The sequence below is a fragment of the Crinia signifera genome, chromosome 1, assembly GCF_055691185.1.
Source record: "Crinia signifera chromosome 1, ASM5569118v1, whole genome shotgun sequence".
NCBI classification, from domain to species: domain Eukaryota; kingdom Metazoa; phylum Chordata; class Amphibia; order Anura; family Myobatrachidae; genus Crinia; species Crinia signifera.
In genome coordinates, this window is record NC_139217.1 from 199695902 (window position 1) to 199714699 (window position 18798).

The window sequence follows — 18798 nt, forward strand, 5'->3', positions numbered from 1 at the left end:
CAATGCTATTACTGGTGCCTGCCCTTGTGTTTCCCTCCTATGTCCCTTTAGATTGTAAGCTTGCAGCAGGGCCCTCCTACCTCCAAGTTTGTCTGTTACCCAGTTTGTTTTATCTCTGTTTAAAATTGTAAAGCGCAACGTAATCCGCTGCACTATATAAGAAACTGTAAATAAATTCGTGTAATAAGAATTAAAAAAATGTACCAACGGCTGATTGCCTTATGACAATCGAGTTATCAGTTCTTAAAACATAAAATACGACTAAATGTTTGTCCGTTTCCATGACAATAGTCACATAGAATTCATAGATATCACCCTCTCGTGTTGGTACTCCTGATGTTTCATTGTGAGCTTGAATTCAAATAATAAATACAAATAGGAACACAGGCAGCACTTACAGACTTAATGAAGAATACATCAATCAGGTAGCTTCAATGTTTCAGTCAGGAATGCCAAAGGTTTTATAAAAACAGAAACATTGCAGCTACACCCAAATAGGAACACAGGCGGCACTCATGGACTTAATGAAGAATACAGCAAGCAGGTAGCTGCAATGTTTCTGTTTTTATAAAACCTTTGGCATTCCTGACTGAAACATTGAAGCTACCTGATTGATGTATTCTTCATTAAGTCTGTAAGTGCTGCCGCTGTGTGTGTGTGTGGCCGGCACTCCATTACTTGTGGTTGGGTTTACTTGCCTAGGTGCCATCCAAGGTACAGTGAACTGTCCGAAAACATATGGGTGGATACGGTGGCACTCAAGTTCAATGTTTGGGTCCGGGGGACCATTATCAAGAACTTATTGCATACAAATATCGGTGTCAAGCGCTGTACAGATGACGTCAGGCTTGTCTCACAACACGTAGAAAATTTAGATTTTCCTCAACTGGCTATACAATTTTTGTTTTTGGTGTCTGTTACTGCCCTTGCTACATGGGCCAAGAATACAAACTTCAGCTCCTAGACCCTTGATGGCTAACCTTGACACTCCAGCTGTTGCTGAACTACACATCCCAGCATGCTCTGCTTCAGTTTTGTTATTTGGCCATGCTTAATCTGATGCAGAGCATTCTGGGATGTGTAATTAAACAGCTGGAGTGTCAAGGTTAGCCATCAAGGTCCTAGACAAACAAAAAAAAAAAAAAAGTATTGCATTTTTCAAGTTTTTTCCAATATAAACAAAAACCAATAAAGCAATGACTTTGTTACATACAAATGAGTAAGTTTTGTTCTTTGGTAGTGGACCGAGTAGAGACAAATCTATAAGATCCTAAAAGACCTCAACTCGAATATAGACCAAAAAATTGTTTAGGAATGGGGGGAGGAGAATAGGGATCGAGAAGAGGGGTTTGGGGAAGGAATAAGGAGAAGGGGACAGGGGGTACATAGAAAGTAGAAATATGAGAGATAGTGAATCTACAAAAAACAAGGAAAAGACCTCAGTGGAAGGAGAGGGAAGGGAGGGGGGCAAGTGCGGGGAAGCCGGCAAACCCAAAACTGCATTAGTGAAAGCAAAATGGCAAAACTAAATGTGTCAAAGGGGCCTCAGTTTGGAAGTGGGTTGTCCATGGGGACCAAGTTTTAAGAAAGGAGTGGAATTGTGTAGAAATGCAGTGATCTTTTCAACTTTGTCAATATAGCATTGATTAGGGTAATTTTGGAGGGAGGTGTAGGGCTCTTCCAGTTTTTGGCAATCAAGCACTTGGTTGCTTTGAGGATATGATTGATCAGTTTTTGTGACGCAGGTTGGGATCATGGGATTGGTCTCAAGAGGGAGAAAGGAGAGGAGGGGATTTGTATGTTCAGAACTGACCTAATTAGATCATGAGCCTCCTGCCAAAGGGATTGGATGGCTGGGCAGCTCCACCAAATGTGAAGGAAAGATCCTTCTTGGCTGCAAGATCTCCAACACTGGGAAGAGGAGGATGGGTAAATAGAGTGCAATTTGGTTGGTACCAAATACCATCGGTAATAGATCTTATAAGCGTTTTCTTTAACTTGCGTTGAGAGAACTTTTTGCTGTAGCTAATCTGATATTGGACCACGTATTTAGGCTGAGCTCATCTCCCATGTCAGATTCCCAAGCAGTTTTGTGTTTTTCTTTTTGTGGTTGGTTAAAAGAAACGATTGTCTGATGGATGAAATGAGTTTTTTCGTGTTTTGGGACTGTCTGCAGAGGGATTTGAGGGGCGATCTTTTCAAGGAAGGAGGAGCTTGGGGAAGAGCATTACAGAAGTGGCGCAGCTGTAGATATTGATAGATAATGGAGTGTGGAAAAGAGACTTTGGATCGGAGGGATTCAAAGTCAGAAAACAGAAGTGTAGGGGCGATGTCCAAAGGGAGTTAATGATGGGTGATGAGAGCGCAGTTTGTAGAGTTTAGTGGAGAGATTCCAGATATTAATAGTGTCGGGTAGTGGGTAGAAGAGAAGTTAGGACGGGGCGGGAGGCAGGCGGGATCCATAGCAAGGAGTATAGAGAGTAGTGTGCGATGGAGGCTTCAATGTATGTCCAAACTCTGAGAGGGGGGTGCATGCCACAGGATAGAGGGTGCAATATGGACAGCTCTGTAATATTTAAGAATGTCTGGCAAACCGAGACCTCCTGTAGTGTGGGTTTTTTGTAAAAGGCGTAGTTTTACTCTGGGTTTTTTTCCCAGCCCAAACAAAAGTGCTAATTGGAGGTGCTGTAGAACCTTGACTGGGATGTGTATGGGGAGGGTTTGCCAGCGGTACAGAAGACGGGGTGGAATCATAATTTTGATCGCGGCCATCCGACCCATCCAGGAAATGTATTGTGAACTCCAGGCAGAAAGGTCCGACCTTATAGCAGCGAACAGTCTGTGAAAGTTAAGCGAGTAGAGGTCATTGTATGATCTAGTCAGATAAATTCCGAGATATTTGATTTTATCAGACTGCCAGCGGAGTGGAAATTTTGCTTGAAGGATGGCAAGGTCGGCTGGAGCGAGATTATTGTCTAAGGCCTCTGATTTTAGAAGTATTTATTTTATAATTGGACAATGTACTATAAATATTAGTTTCAAAGAAAAGGGATGACAACAAGATCCGAGGATTGGTAAGAGTTAATGACGTCGTTGGCGTATAAAGCGATTTTATAATGCGAATGACCTATACTGATGCCGTGAATGTTCGGATTGTTACGGATACAGGTGGCGAGGGGTTCCATAACTATAGGGAATAAGAGGGGTGAAAGTGGACAACCTTGGCGTGTGCCATTTTTGATATTAAACTGGGCTGATTTAAGTCCGTTCACCAGTACGGAGGCCGAGGGGTTGTTGTAAAGGGCTAATATGCCGTCTAGGAATAGGCCTCCGAAACCCATGTGAGTCAGAGTGCCGTGAATGAAAGGCCAAGCCACCCTGTCAAATGCCTTTTCTGCATCAAGAGCCACCACCAGGGCTGCTACTGATCGTTTATTTGCAACGTGGATAAGATCTATAAGGCATCTGGTGTTATCTGAGGCTTGGCGGTTGGGAATAAATCCTACTTGGGTGGACCAATGTAGGTAGCAAGGGGGCTAGTTGATTAGCTAGGACTTTGGCGTAGAGTTTTAAATCAGAATTGAGTAGGGATATGGGGCGATAATTGCCCGTATCCGATGGGTCTAACTAGTATGTTAGCCCTGGTGGTGGCTGCGTCTTACGAGTGGCCTTGTAGAAGAGAGTTAAATAGAAGAGTGAGCATTGGGACGAGGGATGGGGCCAGTTTTTTTATAATAAAGATTGGTGAATCCGTCAGGGCCAGGAGCGGCTGACCGACGCAGGGATTTAATGGCATCGAGGATCTCGTCAGAGGTGATGGGAGCGTCCAATGACTCCACTTGAGATGGGGTCAGTTTGGAGAGTCGGCATGAGGTCAAGTATTCATCCAGGGCCTCCGGGCTAGTGGTTGCAGTAGAGTCGGAGGAAGCAAGGTTGTATAGATTCTCATAAAAAGAGCGGAATTGGGCAGCCATGGTGTCTGACCTTTAAGTGCTAGGATCTTCAAGTATGTCTGATGATTCGGGTGGTGTTGCTGCTCTTGGGTGAGAGCGGAAAGGGTAGCCTCTTGTTCCAGAGGTTTTTTTTTTTTGCCAGTGGCTTTTTTGTGTGCTTTTGATAAACTAATTAATTTGCCCCTAATTGTGGCCTTATGAGCTTCCCAGAGAATGGATGGAGAGCTGTCTGGGGTGTTATTTAGGGAGTAAAATTCCGCAATGGACGAGTTAAGGTCTAATTGGATATCAGGTTCGAGGAGTAAGGAGTCATTAATACGCCATTGTTTTAGGGGTGGTTGTAGGGAGGAACAAATATTGAGTTCGTGGGCTAAGTCATTCGACCAGGGAATTGGGATCGTTTGAGCATCTATCAGATTTTAAGAGGAAGCGGAGTCTGCAAAAATATAATCAATACTGGTATGGAGTGTGTGTGTGGGGGGGTGTGTGTGTGAGTGAAACCTGGTGTTGTGGGATAGAGCACTCTCCAGGAGTCATACAAGTTGTGTCTTGCTAAGTGAGTGAGGAGGCGTTTAGAGAGTCTGGCATGGTTGGGTAATGTTGAGTTGGAAAGAGATCTATCCAGAGAAGGTTGTATGGTGGCATTAAAATCTCCCCCAATAATTGTGGGTCAGGGAGAAAATTGCGCTAACTTAGAAAAAAAGGTGAAGTAGAGGGAGCTCTGCTGGTTATTAGGGGCATAGACAGACGAGAAGAATAGGTGAGTGGTTGAGTTTACCAGAGAGTATGATGAATCTACCCTTATCTGAAATTATATTTTCGATGCTAATTGGGAGATCACGGTGGATAAGATTGAAGAATAGAAGGTATAAGGAATGTTAATGCCGATTAAATATGACCAAAGAAACAATAAGTGAAAAGCGCGAGTTACGTATTCTGTCCGTAACCTGCGTACCCTTTATACCTAACTACGTGCGAACAAAACGTAGCGCAGCGTAGCGTACCTTTATTGTATAGTATACACCCAAGAACCAATACCTTAATAAGAGATTCCTTCGCAGTAATTTGTCTCTAATCTGCGAATATACCTTTAAGGACAGTGTCCGTAATATACCTTTATCGCTAAATGCGAATAACAGACACAAACCACAATATAGAAGTAAGGAGATAAGAACTCCGTAAAAAGGTTGTATTTAAGTCCCTAATGGACAAAAGGGGGTTACAGGAATAGAAAATACAGGTTTAACAGGTAATGCAATAGACTAACAATGGATACAATAATTAGGCTCTACTAAGGGGAAGAGAAACAGATACAGGATACAATCAGCCAACAATACAATAAGAATAAATACCGTGAATGCAACCGTTACCATCTCATCAAATATGCGAAGCGCAGTCCGGTCAGAGCTCGCTATCGTTCAGGGTTGAACTATAGCCCGGTTGAAGGTCAGGGAAAGAAAGATGTGCCGAAGTGACCGAGGCAGCCCTGGGTCTCCTATCTTATAGGGTCAGAAAGGGGAGGTCAAAGGCCATTCCTATTGGTCAGAGATCGTATGTCAGGTCCGCTGTGATTGGGGGGTAAGATGATACACCTGGTTTGACTAGGTGCAGGGGAGTGAACTTTAGGAGTCCTTTGTTCGTTAGTATCGTCGGCAGGGATTGTAAACAGTTGTAGAAACCGGTTACATCTAGATTCCTTTGTTATATACTTTCAACCGAAACTGTCTTGGGAATATGGAATTATGTCCATAACTATCGGGCCGTGTCTATTGCGAAATATTCGCAATGACCGGAATACTACGCATGTGAAACGGAACGGTACTAAACATGATACAGACAGATGTATGCAGGGCTAACTAAGCTATGTGTGGCGCTCTAAACCTTTAACTACATTTTACTTAGTGTCAGTATGTATTTATGAATTTATGTGTGATAGTATGGCTACTCTTCTGGTCCACTTTGTCACACAGAATCGGGTATGGAAACTTTATTAGCGCAACTCTGCGAACCAAAATGGCAGCCATACTATCCTAAAATGGCGTGTGTGCAACTCGACTTCCACAGTCCACCCTTTAACAGTAAATATAAAACTGTTACAGTACAAAACATTTTACACGACAATACAGAAATTCATAATCCTAACAGAGAAATTGGGATCCATGAAATAAACATATAAGGGGAGTAAACCATCTGCTCTTGGCCGATCCAGGATCATGGATAAACGATGGGCCGCATTTATCGAACAATCTACTCAGGGTCATGAAGGATAATGTACAATTTTGGGATAAAAATAAAAACAGGGGTGGTTACACTATATACAATTGTTTTTCAGATATGGCATCCTTTGGTAGGTATTGTTTGTGACAACAGACCCTTGAACTCTTTGTTGTCTCTCTTTTTGGTATGCTTTTAAGTATGATGGTATTATCACTATCAAACATCCGGTCCTGGGTAATGTGTCAAGTTTATAGATTCTACCTTGACCTAAACTGGGACGGGTAACACACTCTCAGAACTCTGTATCGTTCGTCCACTGCCTGGCAGCAGTGCGGCGGCGGTGTCCTTGATTTTGAAGATAAGAACGGATAGTGGGGGGGGGGGGGGGGGGAGACAAGAATAGGACCCACAACAATAGAGAAAACTGAGAAAGGAAAAAAATTGTTAGTGATCCTTCCAACCTGTTACCAGTGGGGTGTGTCACAGTCCCTTTTGTAGCTTGTACAGGTTGCTTGACCTTAGCTGCTCTCCAGTCCTCCCGAAATGGTGCCTCTTAGCGATTTCTTTCTTTCGCCCTCGAGTGTAAGGACCTTCTGGCTTTCTGTTCCTTTGGCAGTAGGACGAACGTACCCGAATCTCTCTCTGCGACTTTGTTATTGAGGTAGTGCTGGTCAACAAGATTTGGGGTGGTTCTTTCCAAAGGTCTATCAAGCAACCTGTATATGGCAAAGCAGGGGAAACAACATCATCTCCTGGTTCATGGTTATGACAGTTCACAACAGGTGTCAACAAAGTCCTTTTGCTGCAGTTTTCCAGGTGTGGATAAATCACTTGCATTTGTGGTCTAGGATCTCCTTGTTAGATTACCATAACCTGTGGCTGCCCGCCAAGCAATGTTTTGATGGGGACAAATGAGGTGGAGTTCTGAGAGTGATTCTACTACAATAAAAAGAGATTATGGGGTGTACCATCAGTCCCTAAAGGTTCACACATGACTTAAACCTTTCATATATATATACTTGCATACTCAAGGGTGCTTCTGGGCTGCCATATCTATACACACAAACGTCAACACATATAAATAACTAGAATGCTTCTAGAGTGGACTGTACAAAGCCAATTTTGTATTACCTGCAGAGGATCCTGCTGGAGGAGGGATGTGGAGATGGCTCTGTGGGAACAGCCGTTGCAGTTTCTTTCCCCCAGACAAGTAAGGCATGATCCTGTCGACTTACCTGTCTGTGTGCACACCAGTAATTTCGGACTAATTTTCCCCATACCTTCCCTGTCAAGACACGTCAGGCCATGGGCTATCTCTGTCCTGACAGTTTGGCATGTTCTCAGAGTCACTGGTTTTCCTTGTCCATCTTTCTATTCCTGTCCACATCCCTTCGGCTTCCAGACTGCTTCTCCTGCAGGGGACACAAATCTTGTATTTCTATGTGAATATACTGACATTTACAGGGGGAACACAAACATTATCCGCAGAGCGCATGGCTCACCCAGCTGCCTTGCCAGCATGTTCATTATCAAGTGACACTGAATCCTCATCGAAGATGTGGGCTTTACACTTGATAACAGCCACTCTGTCCGGCAGCTGTGTGACTGTCAGGAATCTTTTAAACTTACAACGCTTGCGCCACTGGAGTGCCAACTACTGAAACAAAACATCTGAGGCGCCATAGGGCCTAAGATCTTCTGTATTACCCCAACAAACATACTTGGAGTCGGCATGAATATTGGCTGTTTTTCTCTCAGCCCGCAGTACTACTAATGAGACTGCTGTTGCTGAGTGAGACGTCCAATGGGTTCAGCCTCTACTATGCCTTTTCCATCTATTACGGTATAGCCAGTGTACAATTTTCCCCTCTCGGTGTTGTGGAAAGAACGAGGGAGAGAGGGAAAAAAAAAAAAATGAATTACCTCTTCCAATGGGTTGTTACCACCCTTTGGGGGCATGCTGCAAAGGTCTGATTCAAACATGTCATGCAATCATATTCGTCTCGGCTCCCACTAAATTCCACCATTCCAGCAACCTCAGCATCAATCCACCCTTTGTGCCTTGGCGGGCACACCTGGTAAGAGTGTTGCTGGGTTTACAATATTACCCATTTTACTGGTAACATCAATGCAAGTTCCCATTTAATGAACTTGGCTGATGAATATTTTTCACATGTTTAGGCAGAATTTTCGGAGTGTCCAGACTATATGAGGAGCATAAACAGTGAAAACACACCCCAACACCACATTCTCAGTTTTGTTTACCAGTAGTGCTATGGCAACTACACTGTGTAGACAAGTATGAAGTGCTCAAGTAATAGGGTTTAATTGCACACTGCAGTACGACATTGGTCAGGCTGGCATCACCAGGTTTCTTACGTCACTATATCTGTCGCCCCCTCAGCAGGTCTAATATTCTAAATCACATGGTCTCTTGTGTCAGTTTTACCCATGGCAAAAGGCTGTAATCAGGCCTGTTTCTTCTTCTTTACTATCCACATTTGTCTGTGAAGACATGGGTTTTGCGATTGTACCTATTTATATGTAAATGCGTTTTACAACCCTTTTCATTCTTTGTAGAAGGGGGATGCTTTGTGCATTACTTGGACTGCTTTTCACAAGATGGTGGCTGTGGTTGCCCTGGGTAACATTAGGAGCAATGCTTAAAGTTACTGGGACTTTGTTCAAGATTTACTGAAAAATATATATATTGACTACTCGCTTTATGGGGTACTGCATATTCACAATGGGTATTTCTCTGCTGGGAGTGCGACAAATCTTTCCAACTATTTTTCTATGATTTGTGGGTTTATGGTTACTAATGTGTCCCAGATTTCCCCCCCCTCCCCCTTCTTGTTCAGGCGCAACCGCAATCCGTCCTGAGATACCTTATGTCCTGCCTCAGGAGGATACACCAGAAGTTGATCGCCAACTGCTGGTGCTGTGGATGAGGAAAGGACATAACAATAGATCATTAACCCATTGTATTGGTATTTACCCATTTGTGGGCCGTAAGGACAGTGTGCGATCTTGCAAGACCCGGGGGAGGGGCTTGGTGGCTCTCTGAGGTTTCTGGAACAGAAGAGTAGGGGAAGGAGAAAAAAATTGGAAAAAGAGAGAGAGAAAAACTAAAAAAAAAAAGTAGAAAATATTTATGACAGTAATGTGTACATTTATTTTCAACAGGAAATTTTTCTTTTATTTTTATGACACTAGGATTTAGCACTATGGGGGAATTGGCTCTCAACTATTTGGTTCTTACCCTTTTCAACTCCTGTTCTGATTTGTAAGCCCTCCCTTTCTTTCTGTTTCCCAGTGTGGTTGTGACTATGGGCTGTGTCTAGGGGTATTTAGCTAAAAGTTCTCTTTTGGGAACCTTGTTATTTCACTGGGTATTTTTCCAGCTCAACCTCAGATTTCAAATGGTGAAGCTGTACTTTGGGGCGCTATACTTTCTGTTTTTAACAGGGTTTCTATTGAAGCTATGGTTGCCATTGATCCTGTGTCCTTCCCATCTTTAGTTCAAAGGGAACTCTGTATTTGTGCTGTAGTTTTTAGCTACCTTAGATGGATTTGACTCTATAACAGTGGAATACAACATTAACCTCTGAGGACTGTCCAGCATATCTTGCACTTCTTGTGTAAGATTTCTAGGAGTGTCCAGAAATACCCCATCAGGGGTGCAATAGATGACACATCCCATTTTACATAGTAAATCTCTACCCAGGAGGTTAGTCGGGGCCGCTGCAGCCAACAGAAAAGAGTGTTTGGTATGCAGAGGCCCGCTTGTAACATCTGCTGGTTTCGTCAGTGGGTAATGCTGTATTTTTCCTGTTACCCCACTTGCTGCTACTAATTGCTTGGCACAACCTAGACCAGGAGGGAATGTTGTTAACGGGTTTGATACAAAAAAAACTTTATATTTAAACTATTCCACTTACCCATATCTGAGGCTCCTCCCTCAGATATTGTCTTATGTTACCTGGATGTGGGGTGTATGTGTGTCCTACTCCCTGTTTGCATATATGTGTCATGCTTAGGGCGGCGTTGGCTACTAGGTGGGGCTATGGCTATGTGTTGAGACCTACCTGTCTTTTCCCATTGTGTCTCCCAGTTACTTACATATGTGTTATGTTTCCTATGGTTACTTACCCTGCAATGTCTGGCTATGTGTCCTTTGTTTCCACATTTGAAACATACCATTTGGTTTGGTCTTTCTGTCATAAATCGTTTGTCCAGATCAACAGCAGATTTCTTTAAAGTGTGTATTGACATCTGTCTGCAGTTGGGGTGAATGGTTTCTATGTTGGTTCTCAGATTTTCCCTAAGACCTTGTATCAGCACAGAGACAATCCCTCCCTTAAGATGTATGTTGTCCCTGGGGATACCAGAGTGTTTTGGCAACGCCTGTAAGGCACGGTTGAAATATCCGCTGGTGGACTCACCATCTTTCTGTGTGATGGTGAACCCTAGGGTATTTTCAACCGTCGCTGGGAAATATACACCCAATTGTATATTTATTAGGCGTATATTTTCCTGGTTGCCCTGTTCAGTTAAAATCTTATCGCCCTCCACACCACTGTCTCGAATGAACTTCTGGACATCTATGTGTGAAGGGAGGGAAGCTCTCAACATGTATCGCCAATCCTTATTGGTGGGCTCATCTGAATTTCCTCGCTCCCTTACAAATTTCTGACACTTTGCCAGATCTTTGCTGGGATCAGGGAAATTTTTGATGATTGAATGACGTTCCAATCGTGTCCATGTATTGTGCATGTCACTATCCTTTACAGGCGTTACCTCATCCCCGTCTCCCCGTCCACAAGGAGGTTCCACTGTGTGCAGAGGGTGGATCTGTATCCCCCCTGCACCATTGGACAACATCCCAGGAACAACTATCTCTGTGCTGTGTTGTGTGTACTTACCTGTGTCTAATACTATGCTGTTGGCATCAGCCGTCTCCTCCTCCTGTGCTGGAGCCCCAGCAGCGGGTTGAGCTTTTCCCTCAAGCATGTTAAGTGCATGGGAGACGGCCAGTGCCAACAGCTGCTCGTTTTCCTCTCGGGTTTCCTTATAAGGGGATAAGACAGGGTACAAGTTAGCAACGGATACATTATTACTCATGTCTTTCTTATGAGTCATTAACCTCTTCGGCACATATGGGGGTGGGGGAGCTGATTCTATTGCGGCAGCGGTTGCATTTTTATTGTGGCTGATTGTATCTGGTATTGCCAGACCTCTGATTCCCCATTGTTCCTGTCCTTCCTTCTGCCACAATTTAAGAATATCTATGTGCTTCATTCTCTCCTTACGACTGGAGAGTAGACATATTTCATCTTTTACTGCTAAGATTTCTGGATCAAAGCCACCAACACTGGGAAATTCTAATTTGCTGCCTTGTGTCATCTTCTTCCATTTCTTTTGGTAAACAACTGCGCGTTCACCGTGCTTACAGCACATAATAAAAGCCGCCGATCCTTTTGGTCGGCTTGCTTCCTTCCTAACATGCACGTTATCACAGCGTGACCCGTTATTACCCATAATTACAGGAATAAACGTTCACAGCTTAATAGATACCGGTGGGTTATTACTTGTCTGAGAGCTCCCCAAACACTCACTACTTCAGCTTCCTAGAACAGTCCCACAATCAAGCGGGTGCGAAGGATACGAGGTATGATACTCAATCACCAAGTCTTTCAACTAGCAGCGAACTTCTAGTCAACTTGCAAGGTGCGGCCTAATTTTTCCAGGGTACAACAAACTTGTTTTCCTGTACCCCCAAAAACTGGATTTTCTAAAGTAGCTAATCGGATCACTGGGTTCCGATGTATCTTCTTGTACCCTCCTAGCGGATCAGTTCCACTGAAGGGGCAGTTCCTATGTGCACGTCGTCACGTGCACCCTGTCCTACCTGGACTGTCCTACACTGGACTACACTGTGCTTGAGTCGTGCCGTCACACACCCGTTCGCCTCAGTTATTTTTCACACTGGGCGCTATTTACACCTTGGTCTTATGCTTATATTTGAAATATTTCTGTACAGAAAATCTTCCCAGGCTGGTAGCTTTTCACTAGATACTTATGCAGGTATAAATCCCTTATAATAAGCTATAGGAATATATTAAAATAATGCTTGAGTTGCTTGTTTTTGGAAAATGAACAAAAAGAAAAAAAACTTATTTTCTTTAAAAATCACCGCCTTATCCACAGTATATTACTATACTGTTTTAAATAAAGCTAGTGGTTTAATACTGTTCACCTTTGAGTTCCTATGTGTGCTGCATGTGCAGTGCCAATGAACAGCCACGTGTGTACATGCGTTGTTCACAGGCCGCCGATGAATCGGCCACCCACGTGTTCTATAGTGTATTTGCAAGGTTGCGCTCGAGTTTCGCTATACGCAGTAATTGCGCCTAAGTGTGGAATAAATCCTTTAACCTTGTCCGAAAGTTACGTATCAAGATGCGAAATAAATCCCGCACTTAATCCGTAAATCACGTACAAAGATGCGAAAATTTCCCGATATGGGCACGTGTGCGTGCGCACCTTGCGAAATACACAATAGACACTTTACGTTACTGTAAAAGGCTCAGAACTTATCGCCACGTGGCGGAGTCCCTGGCCCTGCAGTAACTAACAATAAAAGTTTATAGTTTTGCACAGAAGGGATCCTCTATGTACTATAATAAAACACAGGCCTTTGTTTCCACGTGTGCGAACTTTATCGCACGTGGCACATATACTGTAATAAACAAGCAACTCAAGACACTATACCCCGTTAAACTACTTGTGGCAGGCAGAAGTACAGTTTACTAAACACTTAGATATGATTTAAAACACGTGGCTTACTGTTTCACTTACTGTATTTCGGGTTCAACGCTAGCACTTCTCGAACCCCGCACCGCCGCGGACCTGGCCTATCCAGCAATGGATAATAATACTTCCACCCTTTTGCTGGTATAGGTCAAGCCGCGCGCCTGGTACTGAGCTCCAGAATGTGTAACGGACGGACGAGCCCTCCATTGTTAATGCCGATTAAATATGACCAAAGAAACAATAAGTGAAAAGCGCGAGTTACGTATTATGTCCGTAACCTGCGTACCCTTTATACCTAACTACGTGCGAACAAAACGTAGCGCAGCGTAGCGTACCTTTATTGTATATTATACACCCAAGAACCAATACCTTAATAAGAGATTCCTTCGCAGTAATTTGTCTCTAATCTGCGAATATACCTTTAAGGACAGTGTCCGTAATATACCTTTATCGCTAAATGCGAATAACAGACACAAACCACAATATAGAAGTAAGGAGATAAGAACTCCGTAAAAAGGTTGTATTTAAGTCCCTAATGGACAAAAGGGGGTTACAGGAATAGAAAATACAGGTTTAACAGGTAATGCAATAGACTAACAATGGATACAATAATTAGGCTCTACTAAGGGGAAGAGAAACAGATACAGGATACAATCAGCCAACAATACAATAAGAATAAATACCGTGAATGCAACCGTTACCATCTCATCAAATATGCGAAGCTCAGTCCGGTCAGAGCTCGCTATCGTTCAGGGTTGAACTATAGCCCGGTTGAAGGTCAGGGAAAGAAAGATGTGCCGAAGTGACCGAGGCAGCCCTGGGTCTCCTATCTTATAGGGTCAGAAAGGGGAGGTCAAAGGCCATTCCTATTGGTCAGAGATCGTATGTCAGGTCCGCTGTGATTGGGGGGTAAGATGATACACCTGGTTTGACTAGGTGCAGGGGAGTGAACTTTAGGAGTCCTTTGTTCGTTAGTATCGTCGGCAGGGATTGTAAACAGTTGTAGAAACCGGTTACATCTAGATTCCTTTGTTATATACTTTCAACCGAAACTGTCTTGGGAATATGGAATTATGTCCATAACTATCGGGCCGTGTCTATTGCGAAATATTCGCAATGACCGGAATACTACGCATGTGAAACGGAACGGTACTAAACATGATACAGACAGATGTATGCAGGGCTAACTAAGCTATGTGTGGCGTTCTAAACCTTTAACTACATTTTACTTAGTGTCAGTATGTATTTATGAATTTATGTGTGATAGTATGGCTACTCTTCTGGTCCACTTTGTCACACAGAATCGGGTATGGAAACTTTATTAGCGCAACTCTGCGAACCAAAATGGCGGCCATACTATCCTAAAATGGCGTGTGTGCAACTCGACTTCCACAGGAAATTTTCTGGAAGAGATTGGCGGGTGTGGCGGTTTGAGGTGGGTTTCCTGTAACATTAAAACATCAGGGTTGCGTCTGTTCATAAACTGTATGGCCATAGCTCTTGTCGTAGGTGAATTGAGGCCGTTGACATTAAGGGAAATAGTCTTTAGATTCATGGAGGATCAAAAATTATGGAACTGATAAGTTTAATAGGATAGGTGCCGACCTCCCCGCCCCAGTGTTTTGAGGCATGTTCTAATGCCTGTGTACACAGTATACCTGCCTGGCTGTTGCAACTATTAGTGGCGTCACAAATGTCTGCCTAGGCACTGTGCCGCCCAGCAAATATATGTTCCCTGTCTCTATAATACCCAGGATTAGCATATACCTGTATGTTTTATGTGTATCTGTACTGTCACTGTTGAACTGTTCCTAATATACACTAGTATACCTGGCCAATAAAGCTGATTCTGATTTATCTTGGAGAGTTTAAAAATGGAATTCTTGAATTCCATGATCACGAGCATGGAACCAGATCAGTTTTTTGGTGTCTTTGTTCATTTGGGGTGCGTATATAGAATGCAGAGACAGAAATGTCATAGCAGTAGAATATATAAATTGCTAAAGGACAAATTAAAGCAGTATAGTACAGGTTGAGTATCCCTTATCCAAAATACTTGTGACCAGAAGAGCTTTGGGTAACTGAAATATAAAAATATTCCAGAATAATCAATGAGGTATCTGCCATTTATGTTATATATACATCAAACACATGAAATACATACATTGATATTTGTGCATGAAACAAGGTTTCAAAATATTAAACAAAATTTTTGTACCATCTCAGGCATTGAATATGAATACTAAGCAATTATTTTCTTGCACATGTTTTAGTGCCAATTACACATCATTTCCTCAGTAGGTATTTGGCAAAAAGAGAAAATGAAAATTTAATTCTGGAAACTATGGATAAGGGATACTCAACCTCTAATGCCAGAAACGGCAAGTGTGCTAAAATGGGAAGGGATGTAGCTTTGTTCATTCCTGGGGTCAAAAATTGGGAGGCGGACAATGTAAATGGCCAGCATCTACACCATGGGTTCCCAACCACAGTCCTTATGGTACTCTAAAGGTGCGTACACACGGGCAAAAACCACTGCCAATATGGTCGCTGAACAAACATCTTGCCAGCGATTGGAGGTTATGGATATGGTGCGCGCTCCTATTTTTAGCCCCCTAATAGTCGCTGGTCTGAGGAGCATGCTCTTCCGACCAGTGATTTCCCCTGCCGCCTCTTCTTCCGGCAGTGTCATTTTCATTAGAGGCCATCTCTGGTCGCTGATGAAAAACAGGACACTAACCAATATATTGCTAGCACTATATTGCTAACGATCATATTGCTGTGTGTGTACACAGCTTAACAGTCCAGGTTTTAAGGATAGACTTACTTGGCAGGAAAGCCTTGACACTGCCTTGAGAACTGATGCTGGGAAATGCTTATCTATACCCTGGAAGTGGTATGATCAATGTATGTGCATGGCCACAAGTATGACCGCCTAAAAAATAATAAAAAGGGAAAAAAATGCAAATAGAAAAATATCTTGACTAAAAACAATAATTTTTATAGCTCTTCATGAAGCAGGACAGTGTGCGGCACTTGAGTCCAGGCGGCCCTATCTGTCCCTAATTCTCACCTTGGTACTCTGACCTTCTGTCTCTCTTCAGATCTTCTGGCATCCCTTCTCCGTGGTGCGGCAGTCTGTGACTGGAAGTTCGGAAACACTTTTTTTTTTTTTCAATGCAGATTGGTGTTTATTCCAGACTTGCATGGAGTCCTTCATCTTCACCTACTGTTTGTTCCTCCTTTGGCATACTGGGATCTTAACTTTATTTTTCAAATTCTACAATGTTGAAACCTCTGTTTTTGGCCCTTGCTTCAGAGAGGGTTGGAATTTGGCACCTAATGTAGCTGAACTCTTGATGAAGCCTTTTCTACCAAATATGTTTCACATTCAACCCAATGTGGTTAAGTTTTCTCTTCGGATTCCTCTTCCCACTTGTGGGGTGTGGTTCCAGCTATTTTGGTGTATGTTGCTTGCATTGCTTCTGGTTCGCTCCTAAATAGACTAATTCCAGGTTTATTCTTACTGTCATCCATCAGGCCTGTATCTCCATTGTTTGCTCTCCGTCTGCATCTAGTTTAGCACATTCCACCAGGTCAATTAGTACATCATGGGCTGCACTGGGCTTATGCCAATCACCTCTGTTGTGCTGCTACCTTTTTAAAAGTTTTGATACCTTTTTTTTCAAGTAATATAGTATTGGTCGTCTGGTGCTGCAAGATTCTTGATCGCCTTCCCTCCCACAAGGACAACTTTAGGATGTCCTCCAGCAGATGTAAGAAAAGATGAGATTTTATAAATGGGGTAAATTCATTTTCTCTGCTTCTATTGGTCCACTTGGGTTCTCCCAATATGGGAGTGTGGCTTCTCACACAGCCTGCTCAAGAACTCTCCATTCTGCAAAAATTCACTGACTTCACCTTAAAATATCTGGAAGGCAGGCCTTTTCAAGTTCTTTCTGAAACTGCTACAGTATTCACTTGTGTATATCGCCAGGTCTGCATTTTTTAAAGTTGGATGGCCAGGAAGCAGATTGTTTATGACTTTAAAGGAAGTGGCATTGCATTTGGCCCCACATGGAAAGTTTAGTGTGTCCACATGTCTAGACTGAATCAAGTGCTTCTTTTAGTCCTTGCTAGTTTAACAGTCATGTAATCTTCCTCTAAGATGAGACAAATTTCCTTTTATCGCACTGTGTATGCTGCATCCTACAGCTGATGCGCACTCCCTCCTTTCTGACCACCTTCATCTGTGCATGCACAGGTGACTGCGGATCGTTAACTGGGGCCATTCTGCAAACACTTATAAATATTTGCTTTAGTACAGCTCTAATGCTTCAACACCTAAACCTACCAAAAGATGCTTTTTCAGCTCCAGAGAGGTCCTAATTTGTATAATATAAGATTATTTTTGGTTAATTTGAGTCATTCGCTTAACCGCTTCAACTATCCCTAAATTTGCTAATTTGTTCTAAACTCATCTTGCTATGTTCTTCTACAAGGTTCTTGTTCTTTATTACAACTGTAAAATTTGCCCAATCTGTTATTTTATAATCTGTAAACTGTATATCCCTGTGCATTTGCTGTATGTGGTGTTTAGTTGTGTTTTTTTATTTATTTATTTTTCTATTACAGGAGATTCATAAGAAGGTGATGTCCCTTCAGTTCAGTGAATGTCGCACCAAAATTCGACATGTAGATGCACATGCTACTTTGAGTGATGGGGTAGTTGTCCAAGTCATGGGTGAACTTTCCAATAATGGCCAGCCAATGAGAAAATTCATGCAGACTTTTGTTCTTGCTCCAGAAGTAAGGGTCTTTTTGATGTAATAAAAACGAGTGCTTAATGTAGATGATAAAGTATTTGTCTATTGAGTACTTTTTTTTTTAAAGCATATTTTGCTTAGAAACTTCTAAGTCTATATGACTTCTAAGCTGATTTGGGTTCTGCTGTATTGAAATACTTGGTGTTTACTAAACTTTTCAGAAATTTAGTATCTGTACACACTGGACATATAGGGGTGATGTATTTGTTTTACACCCTTGCCCTTGCATTTACCGGAGCAATTCTGCTGTTGCTCCAGTCAGAGGACCTTTAGCTGTAGAATATAATTTTCCACTTTCCGGTTAAATACTAATGTGTTCCTTAAAGGAGAAACCGTGAAATTTCTCCCTTAAGGAACCCATTACTATAGGTGCCCAACAGGGGGCATTCAGAACAATTGAATAACCCCTAAAGTTGTTAGTTGTACACCCAAACGCAGTATATGTCAAACTGGAACTCCAGTTATAGTCCATAACATATGAAGTACTGTAAAGTTAAAAATGTGAAGAATGGCAAATTTGAGTTGCAACTTTGCTTTATGTTTAAATTAACCAAATATTAAATAAAATTTCTTGTTTTAGCCGTAGACTAAAAGTGACTCATTATATGTCTCTAAAGCTTCTTTGGGCAGCCTTCAGAACCCACCCCATTTATTACCAGTCTGACCACTCTCATCACCAGATTTCATCTCCACATTTACCTTCTATTTCAACAGTGTTGTGTGAATCTTTGTCGGCCCAGACTGTTTAATGGTTCTTTTAAGACCATACAAAAAATGACAAACCGATTGATTGCCCTTTTATCATCAACCAATGAGAACTATATAGCCGATTTATCTTAATTAAAACTGTTTGATTGTAAATTTAAAACACTTCATTTCCTTCCTTTGAGCACATTGTGTGTATATGTTTGTATGTAAATGATTTTAACCCCTATTTTTTGCTGTAACTATCATTCCCACATAGTAAATTTGGGAATATTAACGAC

The 18798-nt window shown here is 42.4% G+C and overlaps 1 protein-coding gene across 3 annotated transcripts in view; it reads left to right on the forward strand.

Annotated features, from left to right (window-relative positions):
• The window catches only part of G3BP2 (G3BP stress granule assembly factor 2), a 52991-nt gene that overhangs the window by 21418 nt on the left and 12775 nt on the right, over positions 1–18798 (forward strand). For all 3 annotated transcript variants that reach the window (XM_083179150.1, XM_083179152.1, XM_083179151.1), the window contains one exon: positions 17622–17795. In XM_083179150.1, coding sequence (XP_083035276.1) covers positions 17622–17795 — 174 coding nt within the window. The remainder of the gene's footprint in view (positions 1–17621; positions 17796–18798) is intronic.